At 31.5% G+C, this 23734-nt stretch overlaps 4 protein-coding genes across 6 annotated transcripts; 2 read left to right on the top strand and 2 right to left on the bottom strand.

The window, feature by feature from the left end:
* The first annotated feature begins 89 nt into the window (after nucleotides 1-89).
* Nucleotides 90-12596, top strand: LOC105834379 (sperm-associated antigen 6). The gene is made up of 10 exons (XM_012676819.3): nucleotides 90-317; nucleotides 756-1018; nucleotides 1170-1380; nucleotides 1786-1964; nucleotides 2037-2210; nucleotides 2281-2433; nucleotides 2598-2747; nucleotides 2831-2989; nucleotides 10559-10704; nucleotides 12356-12596. Exons 1-10 carry the CDS (start codon nucleotides 293-295, stop codon nucleotides 12492-12494), a joined length of 1599 nt encoding a protein of 532 aa, XP_012532273.1. The 5' UTR covers nucleotides 90-292; the 3' UTR covers nucleotides 12495-12596.
* On the bottom strand, nucleotides 3181-12325 carry LOC105834380. 2 transcript variants are annotated; one of them, XR_004963653.1, is made up of 4 exons: nucleotides 11652-12316; nucleotides 6810-6880; nucleotides 5829-6729; nucleotides 3181-4853 (listed from the first exon to the last, which is right to left on the bottom strand). XR_004963653.1 is itself a non-coding variant. In XM_036288231.1 (4 exons), the coding sequence occupies exons 3-4, from the start codon at nucleotides 6009-6011 to the stop codon at nucleotides 4767-4769; spliced, it is 300 nt and encodes a 99-aa protein (XP_036144124.1). In that variant the 5' UTR covers nucleotides 6012-6729; nucleotides 6810-6880; nucleotides 11652-12325; the 3' UTR covers nucleotides 3181-4766. The 2 variants fall into 2 exon arrangements, 1 of the variants encoding a protein (XP_036144124.1); XM_036288231.1 differs by having other exon boundaries at nucleotides 5799-6729; nucleotides 11652-12325.
* A 1672-nt stretch (nucleotides 12597-14268) lies between the features above and the next one.
* Nucleotides 14269-18003, top strand: LOC105836169 (U3 small nucleolar RNA-associated protein 18 homolog). Of its 2 annotated transcripts, XM_012680015.3 has the most exons (7): nucleotides 14270-14713; nucleotides 14798-15058; nucleotides 15363-15537; nucleotides 15607-15792; nucleotides 16032-16223; nucleotides 16304-16472; nucleotides 16624-18003. In XM_012680015.3, the coding sequence occupies exons 1-7, from the start codon at nucleotides 14550-14552 to the stop codon at nucleotides 17085-17087; spliced, it is 1611 nt and encodes a 536-aa protein (XP_012535469.2). In that variant the 5' UTR covers nucleotides 14270-14549; the 3' UTR covers nucleotides 17088-18003. The 2 variants fall into 2 exon arrangements, with proteins under 2 accessions (XP_036144804.1, XP_012535469.2); XM_036288911.1 differs by lacking the exon at nucleotides 15607-15792 and having other exon boundaries at nucleotides 14269-14713.
* Nucleotides 18004-18737: 734 nt separating this feature from the next.
* Nucleotides 18738-23730, bottom strand: LOC105836165 (deformed epidermal autoregulatory factor 1 homolog). Its single transcript, XM_012680009.3, has 4 exons — nucleotides 23191-23730; nucleotides 21769-22260; nucleotides 21169-21624; nucleotides 18738-19786 (listed from the first exon to the last, which is right to left on the bottom strand). Exons 1-4 carry the CDS (start codon nucleotides 23698-23700, stop codon nucleotides 19586-19588), a joined length of 1659 nt encoding a protein of 552 aa, XP_012535463.1. The 5' UTR covers nucleotides 23701-23730; the 3' UTR covers nucleotides 18738-19585.
* Between the last annotated feature and the right edge of the window lie 4 nt (nucleotides 23731-23734).

Below are 23734 nucleotides of genomic sequence, written 5' to 3'. Positions count from 1 at the left end.
TGCTGTATAGGATTCTGTTTTATATTATATTTTAAAATGTACAAAAAAATATTTATTTAAAAAGAAATAAATAGTATATATAAATTTTTTAATGCATCGTTCCCTTTAAACCTGCTTGTTAAATTTTTTTGTTTGCCCTATAACTTTAAAAACGCTATATAGTTTTTCATTTCCAAACAGATGACGGCTTCATTAAAAGCTGTCAAAAGTTGCGCGATATAATATAGTAAGTTGGATGGCAACGATGGTTGATGTTTAGTGCAACATATGTAATATTTTTTGTTAAATTAATATGACGGCACGCTCAATCTTACAAGGTACATGTATATCTATTATTATTACATTTAATTAAATATTAATAAAATACATAGGTATTATAATTTTCTATGAAAAAAAAAATTTTTAAACATTATTAATTATTATTAAGTATTAATAAGTACATATATTATTATATATACACTTCCCTAGTAGCAAAATACATTGGCAGTATATTGGCTAATATTGGTTAAATATTGATCATATTGGAAATGCATTGGCCAATGTTTTCCGAATGTTTCCCAATGTAACGTCAATATTGGTTATAAAATATTGGCTCTAAATTAAAATGCAATTAATGTTCAATATGAAAAATCGATTGATTCAATATTGGCCCAATGCTGAACCAATATTGAATCAATGTTTTTTGCTACTAAGATTATGTATGAGATATGTCATATCTTATTAACTAATAACATTTCTTATCGTTCTATTTGCAGTGTTTGATCAGTATCAGAAGGCGCGATTGCTCTTTGTGCAATCCGTTGCAGATTTATCCTCAAAACCAAACAACATTAACTGTCTGGAAGCAGCAGGTGCAATAGATCTTTTACGTCCTTTATTAGCGGATGCTGTACCGTCCATACAACACATGGCAGCAATCGCTTTGGGCAAGCTGGCGAATCATAATTCTAAACTAGCACACGCTATTATTAGAAAGGACGTATTGTCACACTTACTGAAGTACATAGACAAACAAAATGTACGCGCTCCTTAAATGTAAGAGAATAAAATAAGCCTCAAATCATCATGCTTGGCATAATTTGCAATTGTATTTTTTTTATATATGTATTGTTATATGAAGATATTTTTTTAATTAAAAATTTACTATTAAGAAAAATACATTGTTGTAGAAATTTTATAAGAAAGCGGCGCTATTTGTTTTACGAGCGATAGCTAAACATTCATCGGAACTAGCATTGATAGTGGTGCACAACGATGGTCTGCAGGCTATAATCGGATGTCTGGAAGATTTTGATCCTGGGGTGAAGGAAGCAGCTGCTTGGGCACTAGGATATATTGCGAGACATAATAAGAATTTAGCTCAAACAGTAGTAGATGCCAGTAAGATTATGGTCTAATGTTTTTTATAAACATTTTCTTTAAGAAATGTACCTACATAATTTTTGACAATTTTTATATAAATTTTAGTATTTTACCAAATTTTTAATATAATTTTAAAACTTTTTAGAAAAATTCTTCAATTTTTTAATATGAATTGACATACTCATCAGAAGAAATCTCAAATTTAAGTATTTTTTTTTAAATGTTTACACAATATGAAAACGTTATTTAAATGTGAGATACATTTTTGAAAAAAATACTTAAATTTCAGGTTCCTTCTAAAGAGTATCTCAATTCATATTTAAGAAATTGGAGAATATATATATGAGAATTTTTCCAGGAGTTTCTGCTGCAATGAAAAAGTAAATTTGTTTAAGTATTTTGTTGTTGTTTTATCCTTGCCAGCTGCGGTACCTCTTCTCGTATTGTGTCTGCAAGAACCTGAATTGTATATTAAACAAATTAGTGCGTCGGCGATCAGCGATATAAGTAAACACAGTATCGAACTTGCGCAGGCAGTAATTGATGCTGGGGCAATCTTCTTCCTCGCGAAAACTCTTGCCAATCTCGATTCCAAGGCGAAAGTAATTTGACGCAATATATTAAAAATTCGCGAAAGATTAATCAATCGAATATAATTATAATGTTTTCTGCAGCGTCAAGCGTTATTAGCTCTGAGTAGCATAGCTAAGCATTCTGCAGATTTAGCGGAAGCCGTAGTTGAGGCAGAGATCGTTCCAGACGTTTTGGTACATATGGCACATCCAGATGAGAATGTCGGTAGAGTCGCAGCGATTTTAATTAGAGAGATTTGCAAACATACGTTTGAGGTAAATGGCGCGACGATTTCTGAGCCGAGATTCTTTTCATCAACTTGTAATGCAATTAAAAAATTTTCAGTTAGCGGAGCTCATAGTGAACGCTGGAGGTATTGCTGCGCTTATCGAATTAATTAATACCTCAAAGTCGGCGACTAGATTACCGGCGATTATGGCACTCGGTTACATCGCTGGTTATTCCGAGCAACTGGCAGTGGCTGTAATAGAGTCCAAAGTATGTATCAAATAAAACCCATGCAAAATATTTCAGCAATATTGGAGCAGGTGTACAATGTTTCTAATATTGCTGAAATGTTATATTGTATTTTATGTTGTATAAGAAATAACAGACGACTTTCGCACTTTATATAACGCGCCAGACTAATTACTTCGTGTCAGGGTATCGTGCAATTAGCGGTTGTATTGCAAGAGGAAACGGAAGATCATATTCGCGCGGTGACCGTCTGGGTTATTGGGCAAATTGGCAAGCACACGCCTGAACATGCAAAAGCGGTTGCGGTTGCAAACCTATTGTCTAAGTTATTAGAGGTATTCAGATTTGTTCAATCAGCTTTTCTTTTCTACCGGGATTAGTTAAAGTTTCTAATTGTACAATTACAATTTCGTTTTAGCTGCATAACGATCCGAAAAGTTCTGAGGATCTCAAAGCGAAATGTTATACGGCATTAAAACAAGTTCTACAGAAATGCATGTATATCGAGGCTCTTGAATCCCTGTTGCACGACGTGCCACCTAATATCCTGAAATATGTATTGGGACAGTTTAGTAAGGTAAAATTCCTATAATCAACGCAAGAACACCAATCGTAAATATTCCACAATACACTAAGAAAAAAAGTTGTTGACTACGTTGTTCAACTTAATATAAATTCTTTCAAGTATTTATATTAAACTTAAACATATAAAATATTTAAATTTTCGTTTTCTCAGTGTAACGTGGCAAAAAGAAGCGTATCCAAGAATTTATTAAACATAATATGAATACTTTATTGAGTGTGATCTTACATACGTTCTAATGATACGTTGTACAAAGTGATATCTAATACAAATTTTTTTTCTCCCAATACAACAACGCATTATTTAGGGCATTATTAGAACAATTGTTCATTACAAAAATTACATAGATTCTTGATCGAATGTAAAATATAAACCTCGCTTCTCCTCTTCCTCCCTTGTTTAATGAAAATCTTGTTTCGTGAATTAGTAGATATTTATGTTTCACGATATTTAAGTATATGCAAACGATATGACGAACGCTACTAACGTACAAATTTTTGCTCTACTTAAAAATTGGTCACAAGCAACTGCGCATAAGGGACGCAAATGTATCTTTTTTTTCTTTTCGGTTCGCGAGAGCTATTATACCGTAAGATACAGAAGTTCCAAGTACATACATCTTTCGGTTAATTTCGAAAAGAATATTTCTAACGTTATTATCTCATGTATACATAAAAATTATCAGTGCACGTACATATACATACACATACGCACATGTATACGTATACTTAACTGCGCAATTGCTCAAATAACTTTATATCCTACAATTAGATTAATATTCGCAACTGATTTACTTCCCATCGTCCGTTTTATTTCAAAAGCAAAACATTCTTTTCGATTCGATTAAATATGTGTCTGGCTTAGATACAGAATATAATTGCAATCGCATAACGTACATGCATAGATATACTCCACGTCATGTATGCTCAGAATTATTCAGCAATTTCAAAAATCCGTAAATACATAAGAAAACTTCTCTTTTTTCTCCTCTTTCTCTCTTGAACATCGTTTTTTCTAAGATATGGCACGTTTTTTAATGTTCCAAAAGAGCACATATTTCAGTCTTACGACAGTGAATGGTTCGGCTAAGTATAGCGACATGCTTAGCTTATTAAATAGAAACTCATTAAAAAATTGTTTAGGTATGCCTTCGGACATTGTTAAACGCGTGATTGTTTTCCAGAGTAGTCTCGTTAATTTACGTCTACCTTTAGTCTCTAATGGCAGTATCTGATACAAAGACAAAAATCGTACAAAAACATTCAGATATAGAACAAGGAGGAGCGATTAAGTTAACAGATGTTGATGATCAATCGACAATCAACCAATAAAAATAGAAAATATGTTCAAGTTTTAAGTGATAAGGCATAAATTTGATATTCGTAATTAAGCTCATATTATACAAATCTTATACTGTTACATATGCCCTCAGTTGTGTATCTCTAATAAATATTAAGCTCGTTAACAATAACACAGACAGGTATACATTAAGGTATTGACCGATTTGACAGAGCATTTCGGATTGTACTGACAATATTAGCAATTCTTACTTTTAACAGAAAATTTTCTTAAATTCTACAAAAAGAATTCTTTCTCAATATACATATGTGAGCATGAAAAGCATCTCTCATTTTTAAATGTCCATAATATTATAAATATAAACATTATGTTTTGACGTGAGACACGTGAGAAACGACATATTTAAGATAAAATTTCAAATGCAGTTGCATAATGCACAGCGAAATGCAGAAAAATACAGTAAGTTAACAGATTACCAAAACTTTTGTTGGTGTGTTTCGAATCTTAAAGCAATTAAAGCGTATATCCGGCTCAGAGCATGCAATCTGTCCAAATATTTCTGCAAAACAAAAACCATTATTTAATATTTTACATTTTCTTATGATCAACGAATACTGAAGACGTAAGTTCTACAATATACTGAAAATTTTGCGTATTGCATTTAATCGTCGAATAATGTTAAAACCAATGACGAGAATTTTAAAAAATATTCCAATAAAATTATATTAATTTTTCGATTAATAAATTATTTTATAATTACAGAGTAAATATTTTTTTAAACGTATTTCTGCATTTTTGCAATAGTTAAAATGTTTTCATACATTCATACATACATACATACATACATACATATACCTATATAAGAATTTTTTCTCTATTTAAATCTTTCGAATGGCAGTTTTTTTCATTGATCTTGTTATTAATCAGTGATATAAAAAAATTATTTTTCTAGAAATAAATCGTAAAATGTAGCATATCAGAAAAATAAAGTAAAATAATAAAAAACAACGGATTTTTTTACATATTTTGTATGATATTGTTGCAAATCTTTGTTTTTATTTATTTTATAGATAATTATCCAAAAATTATTCTAGAATAAATTTTTAAGTTTAAATATTAAAAATTTATTCTAGAATAACTTTGGGATAATTATCTATAAAATAAATAAAAACAAAGATTTGCAACAATATCATACAAAATTAATGTTCTTAAAAATTTTAAACAAATATGGAGATTATCAATTAATCGACTCCTTAAAAAAATTTATACAAGTTTACATATTTACAAAAGTTTTTATATTTTTGGTTCTGGCTCTACAATTAAAAAATTGTATCTGCGTTTGCAATATAAAAAGAAAAGATAAATATATCGATAAAGTCAATTTTTATATATACTCAAATTACACTTTAACATAAATTCTTCTTAACTTATTCAACAATTTAATTTAATCGTCCGTTTCGTCATTGGGTTTAATGCTAGCGTAATTGTTCATGTTTCTATTCACCCTTAACATCTTAAGAAAACTGCCTAGTACCAATATAGTTTTTCTGTGTCTCCTAAATATTCCGGCGTACAATTCCTCGCGCACGTCTCTCCTGTCGCTGACGTCGGAGTCAATACTTGATACCGAGACAACCGAGGGCTTAGCCGAAACCGGTTGATGATAATTAGTGGTTTCGCCAGTATTAAGAATCACACAATGTTGATTATTTATCATCTTGGCCGCCCTCAACTTCTCCTTTTTTCCTATTATTTTATCACACACGTCCGTTTCTCTTTTTAGTGTACTATTTGCATAAATGTATAATTAATAAATCATGCAATTTGTTTAAAATGTAAAAACCTAATTTCTCAAGAACTTGAAAAAAATATTTTAAACTATAGTTTGCAACAAATTTGGTTTTCAACGCGGGTAGTCTTCGATAGTCGCGTGATTTCGGAAAGACTGATTAGGAGACTTCCCAGAAGAGATTTTATAGATATGCTAGTGTGTAATGCAACTTTTGTAGGGACGCAAATGATAAACGTTCTTTTTTACGTCACTCAAACTGTCGCTTATCTTGAAATTTTAAGGCGGTTATCTCGTCTTTCTTGTCGGCGCTTTATGTACTGAAACGCTCGCGATTACACGATATCAAAACGATTACGACAAAAAAATCAGTACATTTTTCCTAAAACGTGAACTAAACATAACTGTTTTTTAATCTTAAATCATCGAGTCGTCGATTATGTTCCAATTGTAGCAGTGTAGCTTTTCGATGTGTTCACGAGAAAATTCATATGCGAAAGCGCCGTTTCTAATTTCTTCAAACGCACATTTCTCTGCATTCGCGTCCAAAAGGACGTCCTAGTCCAAATTTAATTTTTAAAAACAGCGCAAGCTAATAATTGTTCGTCAGCTGTTTTCACGGAGCGAGCCAGTAATCTCTGTTAAACTGCAACGAGGATAAAATAACAATAAACGAATTCTGATATTTTTGTTATCAAGTGTGATGCAATGTGACTGAAAACGCACGTGTCGCAATGTCTTCGACTATACATCAGTGGCACAGCAACTTCATTGACGGTCCAACATCAAGTGACAAACTGTAAACAGATGAGAGAGCGAGCAATGTAAATTTAAACAAATATACCACGGAAAGACGCAAGCAAGCAAACGTGCCATAAAATATTTCTGAAAAAAATCAAGACGCAGCTCATGTCTGTGTGAGATGCTAAAAAAATCCAAGCTGTGTGATATAAAAATATACTCACAAAATAAAAATAAAACATGCCTAATTAACATCTTGATAAAACAAATTCTCTCATAATAGTTTTAAGAATTTTTTATGTCTTTTTATGAAGAAAATATTTTCTGAGAAAATATCATAAACTTCTTCTTGACTCTTATAAGTTTTCTTCAAAATTTACTTCACTGAGAAAAAAGTCAATTTGATTAAATTTTTCACCTTAATTAAATTTCTTCAAATCAAACATGTATTTAAATTTAAATATATAAATATTTAAACAAGATTTTCTTTTTATATGAAACAAATTTTCACATTATCGCACATATATTTTCTATCATTTTTCATAAAAATATTAAAATATAATTCAAGAAATAAATAATTCAAGAAATGTTCTTTGCAACATTTTAGAATAATATCGGAATAATATATGTTACAGATATAAAATATAAAATCTCCCTTATAAAAATGTAATACTAGACAGTATTAAATTGTAGTAATTAATTAATACTTATTTAGTATTGTTGTTAGTACTTTTAATACTCAAAATAAGTCATAATTACTGACCAATTTAATACTGCCTAATATTACATTTTTATAAGGGCTTACAATAATGCTTTTTAGAAAATGTATTAAAAATATAAAAATTATTTTATCTAAAAAGATCGAATAAATTTATGCAAAAACTTTTCATTTACATTTCTAAGATCTCAAGATCAGATTTCTCAACTTATATTCAATATTTTCATACTGCTCTCAATGATCACTATAAATCCTTAAACTATAAAGTCTTGAACACTTTTTCCTAACACCCATATGTATATGGACATAAATTATTCTTATATCGTTCAAAACTGCACAGAGTATGCGCACTCTACAGTAAATACTACGTCAAAATTGATGCTATTAATAACGATATGTGTTGTTTACGAAATTCTATGTTAGCGTCGTAAAACTGGTCAATATAGCCGTAATAACGTGAAATAAAGAAACGTTGTCATTGTTGAATCTTCATCTTTTTCTTTCTTTATTTTTTATTTTTTCTCCATGTATTTTTTATTACGTAATTTTATATGTTGAATTCCTATTATAGTCATAATTCAGAAACCTTAGATCACAAAAGGAAATATTCTATTGACCCTAAACATCTAGATTAAAAATTAAATGCCACGTGCATTACGTATGTATACTCTGTATATACAGATACGCAAAATAGTACATATTTAATATACATAAATATAAAAAATTTGACGAGATAAAGTGTTAATAATGAAAATGTATATCTAGTCATATCAATTAAATTTTATTTATATATTTTTACGATAATTTAATTAATTTGCTTCACGATTCTTTTAATAGAAAATTTAATATAAAGATAGAAGTTGGTTATTATTGATGATTTACATTTTGTATAGCTTTATTATTAATATTTTAAATTGAAAACTTAATATTTCTATTTCCATTTCTTATCATAGTAATTTTTTAAAAATTAAGAAAAAAATTTAATTTTTATTTACTTTTAAATTTTTTAATAAATTTAATTTAATTTAAAATATTTCTGTATATATATTTAAATTTTTTCTTTTTCCTTTTCCTTTAAAAAAAAAATCTAACTTTAAATGTTTAAAATTGTAAGAGAATTTTAATAAGGATGAAAAATCTATTATACTCATTCTTCTAATGTGCTGTACTACACAAGCAAATTATTGTTATCCCGATAGCAATATAGATATAATACGCGGACATTCAATTGCGTACAAGTATTGCTTTAACTGACGAGTCAGAATTAGGATCATAAACACGATGAGTAATGCGACGTTTGACGTATATTTATGAGAACAGATATAAAATAAGGAATCAAATTGAAAAGGCAAGAGACGATGAAAACTTAATATCTAATAATTAAAACGTAATTTTTTGGTATTTTTGTTAATCATGTTTCGTTTAAAATACGTCAACATTTATTTATTTTTCACTATTTGCATAGTTAAAATGTTATATACATTAAGTAATATAAGATTGTTGCAATTGTCAAATAGCCACTAAGAAACATTAAAATAATAAAATTCATATTGAAATCAATTACAAATTAATATAGATATTTTTAAATCTAATTTTCATACTCTAGGAAAAATAAGTACCGTCACAACCCACTTTGAGGCCCACGATTAAGTAATCAAATTATTTGAATTGCTCGTAATCCTACTATGGAAATACTTAAGTAAAAATTATCTTTGTAACTTGATATTGACGGAACTCATATTTGAAATATTTGATTAATAACTTAAAAGTCTTTAAAGTAAATGGAATAACTAAATTCAATTTTTAGTTAATACAGGGTTAATTTGAAAACATAAATGTGAAATTAGGATTACGAGTAATCTAAATAATTTGATTACTTAATCGTGGGCCCCAAAGTGGGTTGTGACCGTACTTATTTTTCCCAGAGTATAAAGTCTATTAAAAGATCATATTTTTATTTCCAAATGTAATTATATTGAGTTGCTTTTATTTTTTTTTTATTAATTCTTTAATTTCTTTCGTCTATTTTTTTTATTGATTCTTTAATTTCTTATATGTTTATTAATTAGTGCAGTGACCTTATCTTCCCAATTTAAAATAAGAATTCGCAACAAAAAAAAATAATGCGATTGTAACTATCTAAAACATAGCTACACTTTTCAAGCAGTGCGCATTCAATAAGTTATTCTATGCCCGTTCGTCAAAGTGTTAAACGACATCATCGTCATCGATATTATTGTATTATTTACATATTCCATGTGGAAGCTGCATGACCTAATTTATATTTATGCAATACATTTGACATGAATAGACACACGCATTCGCGTACACACATGCACGCGCAATAAAGTTAGTCATTCGGAATATGTATATATTCTAGATAGCCATTAACTTAAGTATGCCGCTCTTCTTGCTCTGACTTGCACCGACTTGCATTTACTAGAAACGCAGTCATAGACCAATGCATAAGAAGAGCCTAAAATGCACTCTCAGATAGTGGTGCAGGTCAGGTTTCAGAAGCTTTATTCTTAAGCGCTTTGCAACATACGATACGATCTGTCTAATAAAGTTTCTTACATCGCATTTCTGATTCTGTGTACCTGACAGTATGGAGCATTTATCATAAGGAGGTTTTCTATTTTCTCGCGTTAATTTTTCAAGAAGTTTTAAAGAATTTTTTTTTAAGTAGATAAAAGAATATATATACATTTTTATTTAAAAAAATAGAAAAAATTAATCGTCAAACAATAATAAATAAAAAGTAAAAAGTGATTTCTTCCATGTCTTTAAATAAAAAGTATAAATACTATGTTTTACTACTATTTTCGTAAAATAAATTTTTGAAAACCTCCTAAAATATCGCGACAAAGTAGAAGACCTCTTTACTAAATTATTTTACTGAATTCGATTTGTTCATTGTAGGAATTACAGTTTAGTATAAATCCGATTTATTAGTAAATAATTCAGCTGTCTCTGCCTATCCCAGTTTGTTAACGTTATATTTCTTCGTGCACAGATTTTGCCGAACGACGCAAAAGCGAGAAGATTGTTTGTAACATCCGGCGGTTTAAAAAAGGTACAAGAAATTGAAGCTGAACCAGGCACTACTCTCTCGAAGTACATAACAATTATTAATTGCTGTTTCCCAGAGGAGATCGTCAGGTTATCTTTTCTTTTCTACATTCTCATCGTTAAATATAAAATATTAAATAGCCCTGATAGCCAAATATATCTACAACCAATTTTGAAAGTGTCTGCTACAAATTGCTGACAGAATATCAAAAGTAAAACGGATTGACTTTAGAAGTCCTTTTGGTTTGGCCAGAATCTGCTATCAAATTCTACACAAAGATAATTTTTTTCTTAAAACTTCAAAATCATAGTAATTGTGGAATAACATAGACATTAAAGAATTTACTGTAAAATTTTATTTAATCTTACTAAAATTATAAGTAAATTTTATGAAAATGTAGTAAAAAATGTATTTATTAAATTATAATGAAATTTTACTAAATATTATCAATTAAAAATTCTTCAAAATCCATGTTGTTTCGTGATTACTATAAGACTTTAAGGATAAATTCTAAAGAAAATTCTATCTATGTATCGGCAGGCTCTGCTGGCAAAACATGAATTTAATACAGATAGTATCGAGCCACTATGTAAAAAAAAACTTGCAATATTTGAACAGATTTGCTACCAATCTTTTGTTATTCTACAAGCAATTTGCTCCCTGAGATATTTCTATGTTATTTCTATTTCTCTGCTTTAATATTATAAAATTATCTTTGATTCTCTTTTGTTAAATCTTTTGTATAGCAAGAAACAATTCTCTTAACTAATTCTCACTCCAAAACTTTTATAATCTTTCTCTTGAAGGCTGCAGTCAAGTCATTAATTTGTAATTACCTTTCTATGCAGTATATAGTGATTCGTTATGTTTTATTCTTACATTTACGTACAAGGATTAGGAAATGAGAGTTTAATTTCTTTGAGAAAGAAATGGATGGATATTCGTGATACATCGCAAACATTAATAGAATAAATTAATCACCACAAACACTAGTTGCTTGTATAACCTTTTTTTTCGTCGCGATTGAGATACTTACACAGTGGACGAGGACACGCTCTCGTGTCTATTAAAAATTCAGCCTAATACACGTCACTATCATTTACGCTGTCAGCGTATGCAAATAACTGCCCGCGATTCACCTTCTGGATCTTCAGTGCTTAATTTAAATCGACTGAACGATAAACAGCACGCCCGCCATGTTATCACAGCTGATCGCCGACTCCGAAGAGTGTACGATATGCGTGGCGCTCGAGACGCGCACGTAAGGTTAATAAATCTTCGTAATTATTATTTTCGCGCGCAATATCAACACTAAATTAATAATTTCTTTCTTTGTGCTCAACAAACAATTTCATCTACTATAGTGGGCACGGGCAGTCTATAGATCGTTCGTTTGTTTATATGTTGATAATCCATTCTAATCTGTTTATACATCAATCGGTAAAAAAGATAATATTCTTGTACCTATTTTTTGTTTTTCAATTGTATATACATTGAAAGAGAAAAAGGAAACGAAATAAAGCTCCATTCTATTCATTTCAATTGGCTGTGCAATCAAGAATAAAAGTGCTGATTGTGGTTCAGCCCATTCTCTTTTCTTTTTCCTCTCCTCTTCTTTCTCTCTTATAAAACTTAAAATATTTTCTATAAGATAACTGAATAACAGATATAAACAATCTTTTTCTCCTATTATTAGAAATCTTTTTATTTCTTAAACGTGCGCATCACAAATTGTTTTAGATACTATTCGCCCGGTTATCCGAACAGCCTTCTGGAAGCTGTGGAGCAATATCAGCCGAAATGTCTTTTCGTTTTCGATCACAAAACATCGTCCGAGAACACAGAATCCAGCTTATCACTTTATAACGACGAAGAGTAATTCTAAATTTACATAATGTTTTTGTTCATATTCAGATGCATAATGAGAAGCATTTGTGAATATTATGTATTGTAATTATTATAAATTGTTTATTTATTCTCACCTGGGTTTAATCACTTTTAAATCTATATTAAACCTGTATTTAAATCTTTTTGGGAAAATCTAGATGATTTTAATTACGCAATTTACTAATAAATGCAATTATATTTTTTAATAATTAATCTGATATAGAGGAACCTGAGAGCGGTCATCGCGTCGTTTTAGGTGTTTTCATTCATCAGCGCTTCTATGTGCACAAAATGTGCAAATTGAACTATGTAGTCAAATATCTATGAATACTCGTAGGTAATGTGCATGACTTTTTGGGTCTCTTCTATGCTATGTCCACGTTTATTTGGTTGTGTTTCATGCTATACCCGTAAATTTTACAATTATATGCATTCATATTTTAAATCTGTTTCATGTAAATGTGCATAATCGTGTTCTATAAATGTGCAATACAACATATACATGATATAAATTCAATTAATCGATTTGATAAAAATTCACTCACCAATTGCTGTCGCTGTTCCTGCTGCTGCTACATTCTTTTTCTGGTTTTGATTCTGAAAATATGATAAATATTATTCATAAACTCAAACACAAAAGCAGGTAAATAATAATAAAATATATATATTTAATACCGAGTCGCTCGATCCATGTGGATGCCGCTTTCTGTTGACATCATTCTGCTATTCTCGAACCGCACATTAATAACGATTGCCCGATACTTTATTCGGCACTCCTGATAATCCGGATAATTTATTACACACGAGTAAAACGTAAACCGCGCGCGAGAATTTCACTTGTCGCGACCGTTACATTTGGAAAAATACGTAAAAAGTACGACTCGTCTGATTGGCGGCGAATCAAAAAAAAAAAAAAAAAAATATGGCAGAAAAGTGGTACGTGACGTCACGTAACTTCATGGAAACGCAGGCCGAGGAAAGCGGCGAGAAAACCGTTTGAATGAAAATTATATACGCGCCGAGATCCAACGAACGGAGACAAATTCGTTTCGAAAATTTTCTATTTCGTATGCTCGCACGACGATTAGTAGCGCTTCAGGGTGCCATCACATGTGGCGTAAAGGCCCTCAAGGCCCTCACACATGAATTGACATAACCATAACGTAAGGTTTTGACGCGTCGGATTGGGCGACCATAACCGTAACCTGCCGTAACCGGCTAATTCAAGTACGTGATTGATCGAAACCTTAGGGCCACCGCACAAACTCTTCCATAACGCGTTACGTTACGTTAAGTACTCCATACGAACCTAAGTTGTACTTAAAATTTAACTTAAATTAACGCACAAAGAAATCCTTAACGTAAGTTCTTAAGTTCTTACGTTAAGGATTTCTTTGTGCGTTGATTTAAGTTAAATTTTAAGTACAACTTAGGTTTGTATGGAGTACTTAACGTAACATAACGCGTTATGGAAAAGTTTGTGCGGTGGCCCTTACTGTTAAGGTGCCTTTTCACGCTGACGCTTGACGCTCATTTTCAGCGTTAAAAGACGTCACGCGACTAAAAATGACGAATGGGTATCTTTATTTTTAATCACATGATGTCTTTTGACGCTGAAAATGAGCGTCAAGCGTCAGCGTGAAAAAGCACCTTTACGGTTATGTCAATTCATGTGTGAGAGCCTTAAGCAAGTATATTTTTTCTCATTCTAACTTATTACACCAGTGCAACAGTGCAGCTAGAAAGAACAGACCATTTAACTTACTGCACCAGTGTATAATAGTGCAGGTAAAAAGAACAGGCCAATTACTTCATGATCCCTACATTGCCCTACATCCATTCAATCCATTCCACATTTCACCATGCATACATCTACACGTGGCTGATTTGGGCTGATTATAAAAAAGGAGGATTTTAGCTGTATAGATTGTAGCTTGGTGGTAGCTTGGTTTTGTGCGAAGAACTTTATTGTGATATTTAATTAAATCGTTAATTTTATTTAAATCATAGTCTATGTTAAATCTATTGTCTTATCGAATAAAGTGACATGGATAAACAAATTAAACAGATTTTTAAGCGTAAAAATGTTTTTAAGTATAATCAAAATGATGAGGATAAAGGCAATAGATCGGAAGTATTGTACAATCGAAAATTCAGGACGCCTTTAAGGAAGAAATGGAAAAATGAATACGACGCTAACGAAGAAGCTAGGTAAAATATGAGAATAAGATAATCTGGTGCGATGGTTCTTTAAAATATTTTTTACGAATATTTAACGATGTGTTTAATTTGCAGGTTAGAAAAAATAGTTTTTGGCGATACGAGTGACATTATAAATAATTTATTAGATGATAAATCTGAGACACAGCTAAAAGATAATCTATGTGAAAAGATCGTAGACAAAGATGATGATAAGGATAATGAGAAGGATATTGAAGATAGTAAAGATAGTGAGGATGAATCAAAGAAAGATGTTTCAATTTTGAATCGTAGTGATGATATGAAACAGGAGGGAAAAAAAGTAGCATGGATAGATGAAGACGACTACAATTACACGTAAAAAGAAGTATTTTTTAATAAAATATTTAATTCTGGAATGCTACTTGTATTCTTACATTAACATACAATTCTGGGTGAAAATTCACTTAGAATCTTTTAAACATTTTTTCTATACTTTGTAAAATTCAAGGTGATAGAATGTCTGAACTAATTCTATTTTAATGTAAACAAAATCTTATTAAATATTATTTTAATCTCTTAAATTTTTTAAACAAAAACTACTAAACTCATTCACTTAGATATTTATCTTCTCTTGGATTATTAACTATGTACTTCTCTATGTTATATATTTTTATAACAGTGTGGATTCAGCTTTGAATACACAGAATCGCAAATTGCCATGCAAAAGACCAGAAAAATTATATACAACATATTTAGAAAACAGATACAAATTGTTTGTGGGTACTCCAAAATGGGCTAAACTTGAAAGAAATGATAATCCTGATGTCGATGATTTGGACAGTGACATCTTGAAGGTACGTTGGTATCATAGAATATTATTTCAACTCAATAGATTTAATTTTAGTATAATTTTCAATATTTAGCATAGTTGCCATTTGGAAACCCCAAAAGTAAAAAATTTGCCAAAAAATATTATTGATATCAAAGTGCTCAAAGCTTTGAATAAGAGTACTCATACAGAAGGTCCTATTATTACTAGTGTGGAATTTCATCCATCATCCACTGTAGCTCTAGTTGCTGGTTCGTCAGGCATTCTGTCCTTATTTCAGGTATTTAAATAATTATTTTAAAGTTTAAAATTAAGGAAGAATGATACATGATGTGTAGGAGAAATCGACTTGCAATTGGCAGATTTAAAAAATGTAAAAAAGGAAAATTAATTTTTTTAATTTTTAAAATAATTTTTTTTTTAATTAAATTAATCAAATTATTAGACTATCGATTATTATTAATGTACTAATATTGTTATAGATTATTATTAATATATAAATTATATCTATTTTTTTAGGTGGATGGCCATACAAATGATAAATTGCATAGCATGCAATTTAAAAAATATCCCATCAGCAAAGCGACATTTATGAAGGATGGGACGGAAATTTTACTTGGCTCTCAATATTATCCATATTGCCATACTTACGATTTGATGAATGGCAGGACATATAAATTACTTTTGCCCTACGGGATTACAAACATGAAGGTCTGTAAGTTATGACCTAATCTTCTAATTAATATTAGAAATGATTTTGTAGATTGAAATATACATTTTGATACTTTCAGCGTTACGAAGTATCCCCTGATGGCAAATTAATAGCATTGTGCGGAAGATCCGGCGAGATATATTTGTTACATAGCTGTACTAAGGAACTCGTCAGTACATTTAAGATGAATTCTAAATGCAGAGTTCTAGCATTCACACCAGACAATAAAACGCTTATCACGCATGGCGGTAAGATCCATATGATTTTTATCTCGATATACAGGTTGGTTCTTAAATATTCTAAAAGATTTTAAGAGTAAACGTTTTTTACGATCTTTAGAATACTCAAAGGCTACCTTGAACATCCCCAAAAATCGATTAATTTTTCTTTCATCTGTAGACAGCAGCGAGATGTATGTATGGGATATGAATACTCGTACGTGCGTCAATCGTGTCATAGACGATGGAAACTTGTCTTGCACATCGCTCGCAGTGTCTCCAAGTGGCCAATTCATAGCTACCGGGAGCGCACAAGGCGTAGTTAATCTGTACGACATGAAAACCGTGCTAGAAAATCAAAGCCCAATGCCTCTAAAGATAGTGATGAATCTCGTAACTAGTGTTACGAATTTGAAATTTAATCCAACTTCCGAGATATTAAACGCGGCGTCATTTGACAAACACAACGCATTTAAGATGTTGCACCTGCCGTCATTTACTGTATTTTCGAACTTTCCGACGCTTCAAACCAATATAGGTTTACCACAAACGATTGCCTTTTCCCCCAGTAGTGGTTACCTCAGTATTTCGAATAGAACGAGTTCTGCTTTGCTATACAGATTGAGGCATTATGGAAATTATTAAATTGTATTTATAAAAGAACTTTTTAATGTTTTATATTCAGTATAAAAGTCTGTACGTGTGTAATATATCAGTGTAATTATCTTTTCTATAGATGTATCTTAATTTTTTCATCCTACACGGAAAGATTTTCTCTTAAAATTTATTCTCAAATTCACAGTAGTTTTAGAACATGGACTTCGAAAAATTTTTAGTACAATTTACTATAATTTACTAAAAATTTATAGCAATTTTATTAAAACTCTATTAAATAAATAGTACATTCCTTCGAAATTTATGTTAATTTTTGTTATTCTATACACATGACTACTACGATTTTAAGAAATAAATTCTGAAAGAAAATTTTTTCCTCATATACTTACTGTTATTGGTTTATTGCACAAGATTACATTATTATATGGTTTAGGTAAAACCACGCGACATTAGAAAGATACATGATATTACATTATACAAATGCTTAAAAAAGAAATTATAAAATTGGTGCATATTCCAACAGCAAAATTGTTTAAAATTTTATTTATAAGTATCACATATCAAGTTATATTGTTCATTATGTAGCAGGAAAATTAATCTTTTTATTCTATCTTTATTAAGGGTATCTTCTTTACACACACATACACACACGCGCGCGTGCGCACGCGTAAAAAAATTGAGTACAACATGTGCGGATCGATTATAGACTATTACCCACTCGTGTGAGTGAATACACTTACAGGCAATAATAGACTCGCTTATTATACAATATACTAATTCTTAAGGGGATGCTGGAGTTGTCTGTTTTACCAACAAAAAGATAGTAATTTTTGTTTAACAATATCTTTTTATTTCTTTTATAGATTTGGAAATCCTTCTCCAGAATAAAAGAATACGCATTGCTATCAGTCTGTGGAGTGGAATTTCCTCCAAAAACGAAAAAAAATTGTTAATTTGCTGTCACGTCATAACAATGTTTGCTTAATATAAAAGATCTACAGTTTGTACCTACGAAATTTGTATTCACAGACTAGTAGACGACGAGAACAAACAGTGTCGAGTTTCGAAAATTAGATTTTAGTGCCTAATTGAGATGAAATTGTGAAACGAAAATTTATATAAACGAAGGTTATATACGCGTAAAAAGTTGATAAGCAATAAAAAAAAAAAACTTTTTTGTCCTCGATATAAAGTCCAATTCACAGATGGATATTAATGTGTCCTTTAATTCTGGAAAAGAATTTCCAAATTTATAAAAGAGATATATACGAAATCTCATTAATGATGTGCATGAATGACTCTACATATCGACCTCGATCAAGTTTGAGGCAGTCCAGCATCACCTTAACTTTAACATTATGTAACTATTAAAATTAGAACTTTGTTGAAATAAATTAATAATTATAATTTTATATAATTTATCTGGCTTGCAAAAAGAATTTTTTTTCTTTTCGCGAAACATTTTTTTTTAAAAGTCACTTTAATAATTGAAATATCGGGGAAAAAAAAGAGGGACCTTACTAACTGTACGTTTAAAGTACATATATAATACTATCAAAATTATAAAGAAACAATAAAATACAAAATTTTATAATTATAATGGATGCAACATAATTAAATGTCCGAAAGATAAAACAGATAGCACTTTAATATGCTTAATTACGAGCATAAAATTTTTCCTTTTTTTGGATTTTGAAATTTTTCCTTCCTGCTTTTAAGGACTTTGGAAACATAAAAATTCTGTATCAGCAGCGGATTTATTTACGATATTCATTGTGTCAGTCTATATATCCATATATTTTATTTTGCTCGATATTATACGAGTTTATGTTATTATACAATTAATTATGATCTTGGTCTTTCATTTCTCGATTACTGCTAAGAGATTTATATTTGAATTAAAACATTTAATTTCCAATAAATTTCTACAGCCAATAAATATAATTAGTGCAAATGTTATATTAGTACAAATACAATTTTGTATTAATACAAATCTGACATATACTTAAATGTATTTATACACAGCATCTACAAATACTTTTTACTATCTTTTTTTATCTTCTTTTTCAAATTGCTATTTCAGAATTTGATCATTAATACATATGTACATATGTACATACACATACATATATACATATATATAACACACACACTTTACGTGCGTGTATAGGCCGCCGTACACACTTTTGCATAACGCATAAGAGAATCATCAATCAGAATCGTCTATTTTCCTCCCCAAGATAGAAATAACCTCTGATTAATTCTCTTATATTATGGGTTGTACAAAAATGTGTGTGGCGGCCTTATTTGCACACGCACGCATATGTGTATTGTACATGTATTACCTATACACGCAACAAAATATTTTATCTCTCCATGTACACACCACACACACACACACACACATTTTGTCATTCTTGTGTGCAACGCGAATGTTTCGAGTCTGTTTTCTCTTGGAATTTCAATGTTTCCATATCGGATTCTTCGTTTTCTGCATTCCTTTGGTGAATTGGTGTGAGAAACACTAGCTATTGGTCTGTCGCGGTTGTCGGAAGAGCGCTAGTGTCTCCATTGCCGCTTTCTACTATAAGCATCACAGTCTCAGCCGCGCCCCTCACACACTCTATTTGGTGGCTTCCCCAGTCTTTGCGCTGACAAAATGTTGAACAGTACGGCGTGCGTCTGCATAGAGAGCATTCTGCAAATGCTTCTCGATTACAGTTGCCACACTGAAATTTATTACATATATATATATATTTTTAATTTGTGCTCATATTTTTATATTTTGTATTTTTATTATACTTTATATTTTGTTTGTAATTGTGTTTTACTTATATATGCTAAAACTGATTCTTTCTGATTAATTAATAAATGTGTATAAAATACACCGAAAAATTCTACTGCTAAGAAAAACATTATTCAATTTATCCCTTTAAAAGTAAATTTTCTTTTTTCTTTTAAATAATTATTTTTAAGGATTATTTTTTATGAAGAACATTTTTTCAACAACAGCCTTAAAATATATTGCTTATAAGGTTTAGAGAAACTGAGTACATGTACAAAAAAATTATTTTGCTTTTGAAATTTCAAACACGCTTGTAAAGAAAAACTTATACACTGGCGCAAAAAAAAGACAAAAATTTTGACCGAATTTTTAGGCAATCAAAGTGATGCAACTCTGTGAAAAATTATTCAAATTACATGTACTTTTTTTTTAATTACAGGGCAAAGACTCTACTTTAAGAATCCCTAGGTGAAAGTTTGATTTGTTAAGTATTAACCTTTTGTATCGCACAAAAATGTAGCCCCGAAAAGTGGGCCGATTCTTTAAATAAAATTTTAATTTTTATTTTTTATGTACGAGCATGTGTATATTTATGTGTGATCTGAGCAGGCTGCTAAAATGGCGAACCTTCTGTTGACTTCAATAAAATTAACGCGTCAGCTATTCGTTATATTCAGATCAGTAAGTGCAAATTTCCATTGATGAATTTCAGAACCATACGATGTGCAAAATCCAACCATCAACCTCCATCGGGTCCGTGGTGCACATTGGGTCACTGATGACGGCGGTATGATTGAGTTAAACACGAATAAAATTAATGTGCAATATCATATTGATACTCAAAATTCATGATATTAAAACAAATACCGTATTTATGCGCTAAAATACCCTAAAATGCAGTGCAAATTTCAAACTCGTGTGCAATCAACAAAAAACATCGTATCAACATGTTCTTTTTTAATCGCTTAGAAAAGAATGAACTTAAGAATTTGGATTAATATTAGCAAGATTTTAACGAGAAACTTGTGAATGATAAACTTTTACTTTTTTCAATTAAAAAAAAAAGTTTGGTTTTCATGCGATACAAAAAGTTCACACTTAATAAATCAAACTTTCGCCTAAGGATTCTCAAAGTAGAGTCTGTGCCCTTTAATTTAAAAAAAGTACATGCAATTTGGATGATTTTTCGCAAAGTTGCATCACTTTGAAGATTGCCTAAAAATTCGGTCAAAATTTTTGTCTTGTTTTTTGCGCCAGTGTATAATACAAAAATAAAACATCAAATGTAAAACAAAAATATTTTATTTGCAAATGTAAAGACTTTACCTTTTTATTATGGGTATCAGACGTCGGTTGTAATCCAACAGTCTCAATGACATCGGCCCGTCCTCCGAGTTGTGCGACTAACGCCTGCTCTCGTCTCTGCTGCCTGTTTAATTCTTTCGCTTCTTCTAAGACCCGTCGAAATTCATAAGCCAATTTCATCATTTTATTTGACATTTCATCTAGTTTCTTAAAAACCTCATCGCCTTGGCTACTTTCTGTTTGTGCATTTTGCACAACTGTGTCTTGTTCCTGAGGCTGTTGCACGACTAGCCCATCTGCAGAAACAAATTGTGGCCAGACTTCTTTGTCAGGTACAACAACCTCGTCGCCGCTCTCTTCGTTGCTACCTTCTCGCGAAATTTCGATCTTGTGTTTGCGCGAGGGTGCCTCTCCGTCAGATGAATCTTTGGGTCTTTTCCGACGTTTGTACGGTGTGAAGAGGCGCACTGGTCCTGTCTGAATATATTAATATCATACAATTTAAAATAACTTGTGTGTGTGTATGTGGGTACGCGCGCTTGCGTTTTTATGTAATCTCGAGCGTATGTATCAATTTCATGTATTAGAACAAAAATATTGAATCGCAAGTGATTTGCTTACCGCACTGTCGTCATCACAACATGCCGCACAAGTGCAAGAAGTGGCATGAGGTTTCAAAATCTGTTCGTCTATAAGAGTCTGTAAACTCCTTCCACCAAATCGAATACTTCGTTTCCAGTCTTTGCTAGATGCTCTGCCGCAGAGAGCTTCAAATTCGCTAGGTGTATACCATTCTGAACCAAGTTTAATACATCGTCCTCTGCCACCAGATCCAAATCTACTCTTATGCAATTCTGCATTTGTATTCTTACATCTGACAGGCAGTACTGCCAAATTCGCCGAATCTGCCCAGCTGTATATTGGTTGAGAGCTGGGTGTAGATACATGTATCTGCTCTGTTTCTGTTTCATCCGTGCTGTTCTGAATCACTATGTGAGTTGCTTTCAGCTCACCATTCCAACGTAGAGGATCTGAGTCTTTCTCATGACGTGGTTCGCAAATAAACCCATTGTCAACACATAGCATTTGCTTAAATTGTCCTGAACCTGGCAGCTACAAGTAAAAAATAAGCTTAAAGTACAATTTTTATTTTGTGACATCTGAAAAATCACTAAAAAAAGGACAATCCTGCTTTAAAAATATATTTATCTTCAAAATGTAAATGACTTGTTTACATGAAAAATATTTGATATAAATATTAAGAAAAATATATTTTTATTATTCAATAATAATTTTCATGAGAATTAAAAGGAAAAAAAATTGATGTGTATATATATGTATTATATATTATACATATACATATATAACATACAATACTTTCAAATTAAAAATTAAAATTTTTTAATACTATTATTATTAAAAATCATATTTGGCCTGTACTTCACTCAAAGCTCACAATGCCTGTATTCATTATTTCATCTTTATTGCAAATATTAAATAAGAATGAACAATGCTTATGAGCATCGCAATATTTAAATGGAGCACAGTCATAGTGTTCTTTTTCAGATGACTATTATAATATTGAAATAAAAATATATTTTGCTGATATTTAAGATTATCAAATTCTTTGAAGAAAATTAAATTATATATAAGAATCTAATTATTTGCTTATATATAAAATAATGATTGTTAAATAATACATTTTAAATAATGTAAACAAGAGTTAATAATGCTCAAGTGTATAATCTTAACATACATTTTACACGACAAAATGAGAATACATTAAGGCTGTAAACTTTTCTGAAAGGTTACAATTTTCGAATAGAATTAAAGTGTCGCAAGAATAAGTCAGTACAGTACGCTGAACAGATGCTCTCGTACAATTCTGTGTTATTGTCATGACGAATGTGCCATTTGTGCCAGATTGGACAGAGAGAAAGGGGGGAAAGAGAGGGGAACTGTGTCCACTACGTTAATTTCCCGCGTCTTTCGTACGAACATCTTCGAGGCCATAAAAGTGTCCTCGCGGCCCTACAGATGTACCTGTAGTTGATCCGAGGTGATGACGTTGAAAGTCGTGCCATTGGTCGAGTTCGCTACGCCGATGATGGAGCCGACAGGAAGAGAGACCGGCACGCCGACCCCAGGAACACCTGATACACCCGGAACCGCAGCAACGTTCGCCGTTACCGCGACGGGATGTGCCTCGTGTTCGCTCGTCAGCGCGGCCGCCTCCTCGGTCTCGCTCGTCAACGGTTCGGACATGTCCGGTAGCACGGCGACACTTTCCGATGTTTGGTTCTCCTCCATTTCGGCTGTTCTCGCCTCGTCTCGCCTCGTCTCGCCTCGCCTCGCCGCGCCGCGCACTCGTCTCCTCGCTTCTCTTCGCCCGTTCTCGCTCGCCGCCGCCAACGGCCGCCGATGCCCGGATCCGGATTCGTCGCCGAGTGCCACCGAGCGCAATTCGCTCTTGTTTCGGTCTCGCGTCGCGTTGCGTCGCGTCACGTCACGTCGTCTCACTTCGTCTCGCCGCGCCTCGCCTCGCCTTGTCATTTACCGTTTGCGCAATGGCGTCGGCGCATGTTGA

The sequence above is a fragment of the Monomorium pharaonis genome, chromosome 6 (assembly GCF_013373865.1).
Source record: "Monomorium pharaonis isolate MP-MQ-018 chromosome 6, ASM1337386v2, whole genome shotgun sequence".
Classification (NCBI taxonomy): Eukaryota; Metazoa; Arthropoda; class Insecta; order Hymenoptera; family Formicidae; genus Monomorium; species Monomorium pharaonis.
The sequence above is the reverse complement of the archived record's forward strand: the minus strand, read 5'-3'. Positions and strand labels throughout refer to the sequence as shown.

What these genes read in the sequence shown, in the direction of transcription:
- LOC105834379 (XM_012676819.3), top strand. Translation starts at nt 293, where the DNA reads ATGACGGCACGCTCAATCTTACAAG. An exon ending in TCAAACAGTAGTAGATGCCA is followed by an intron (nt 1,381 to 1,785) that starts GTAAGATTATGG and finishes TATCCTTGCCAG; the next exon opens with CTGCGGTACCTCTTCTCGTA. An exon ending in TATTGTCTAAGTTATTAGAG is followed by an intron (nt 2,748 to 2,830) that starts GTATTCAGATTT and finishes ATTTCGTTTTAG; the next exon opens with CTGCATAACGATCCGAAAAG.
- LOC105834380 (XM_036288231.1), bottom strand. Translation starts at nt 6,011, where the DNA reads ATGATAAATAATCAACATTGTGTGATTCTTAATACTGGCGAAACCACT. An exon ending in GTTTTCTTAAGATGTTAAGG is followed by an intron (nt 4,854 to 5,798) that starts GTGAATAGAAAC and finishes TTTGTTTTGCAG; the next exon opens with AAATATTTGGACAGATTGCA.
- LOC105836169 (XM_012680015.3), top strand. Translation starts at nt 14,550, where the DNA reads ATGGATAAACAAATTAAACAGATTTTTAAGCGTAAAAATGTTTTTAAG. An exon ending in TGGACAGTGACATCTTGAAG is followed by an intron (nt 15,538 to 15,606) that starts GTACGTTGGTAT and finishes TTCAATATTTAG; the next exon opens with CATAGTTGCCATTTGGAAAC. An exon ending in ACGGGATTACAAACATGAAG is followed by an intron (nt 16,224 to 16,303) that starts GTCTGTAAGTTA and finishes TGATACTTTCAG; the next exon opens with CGTTACGAAGTATCCCCTGA.
- LOC105836165 (XM_012680009.3), bottom strand. Translation starts at nt 23,700, where the DNA reads ATGACAAGGCGAGGCGAGGCGCGGCGAGACGAAGTGAGACGACGTGAC. An exon ending in TCACCTCGGATCAACTACAG is followed by an intron (nt 22,261 to 23,190) that starts GTACATCTGTAG and finishes TTTTACTTGTAG; the next exon opens with CTGCCAGGTTCAGGACAATT. An exon ending in GTTGTGATGACGACAGTGCG is followed by an intron (nt 21,625 to 21,768) that starts GTAAGCAAATCA and finishes TAATATATTCAG; the next exon opens with ACAGGACCAGTGCGCCTCTT.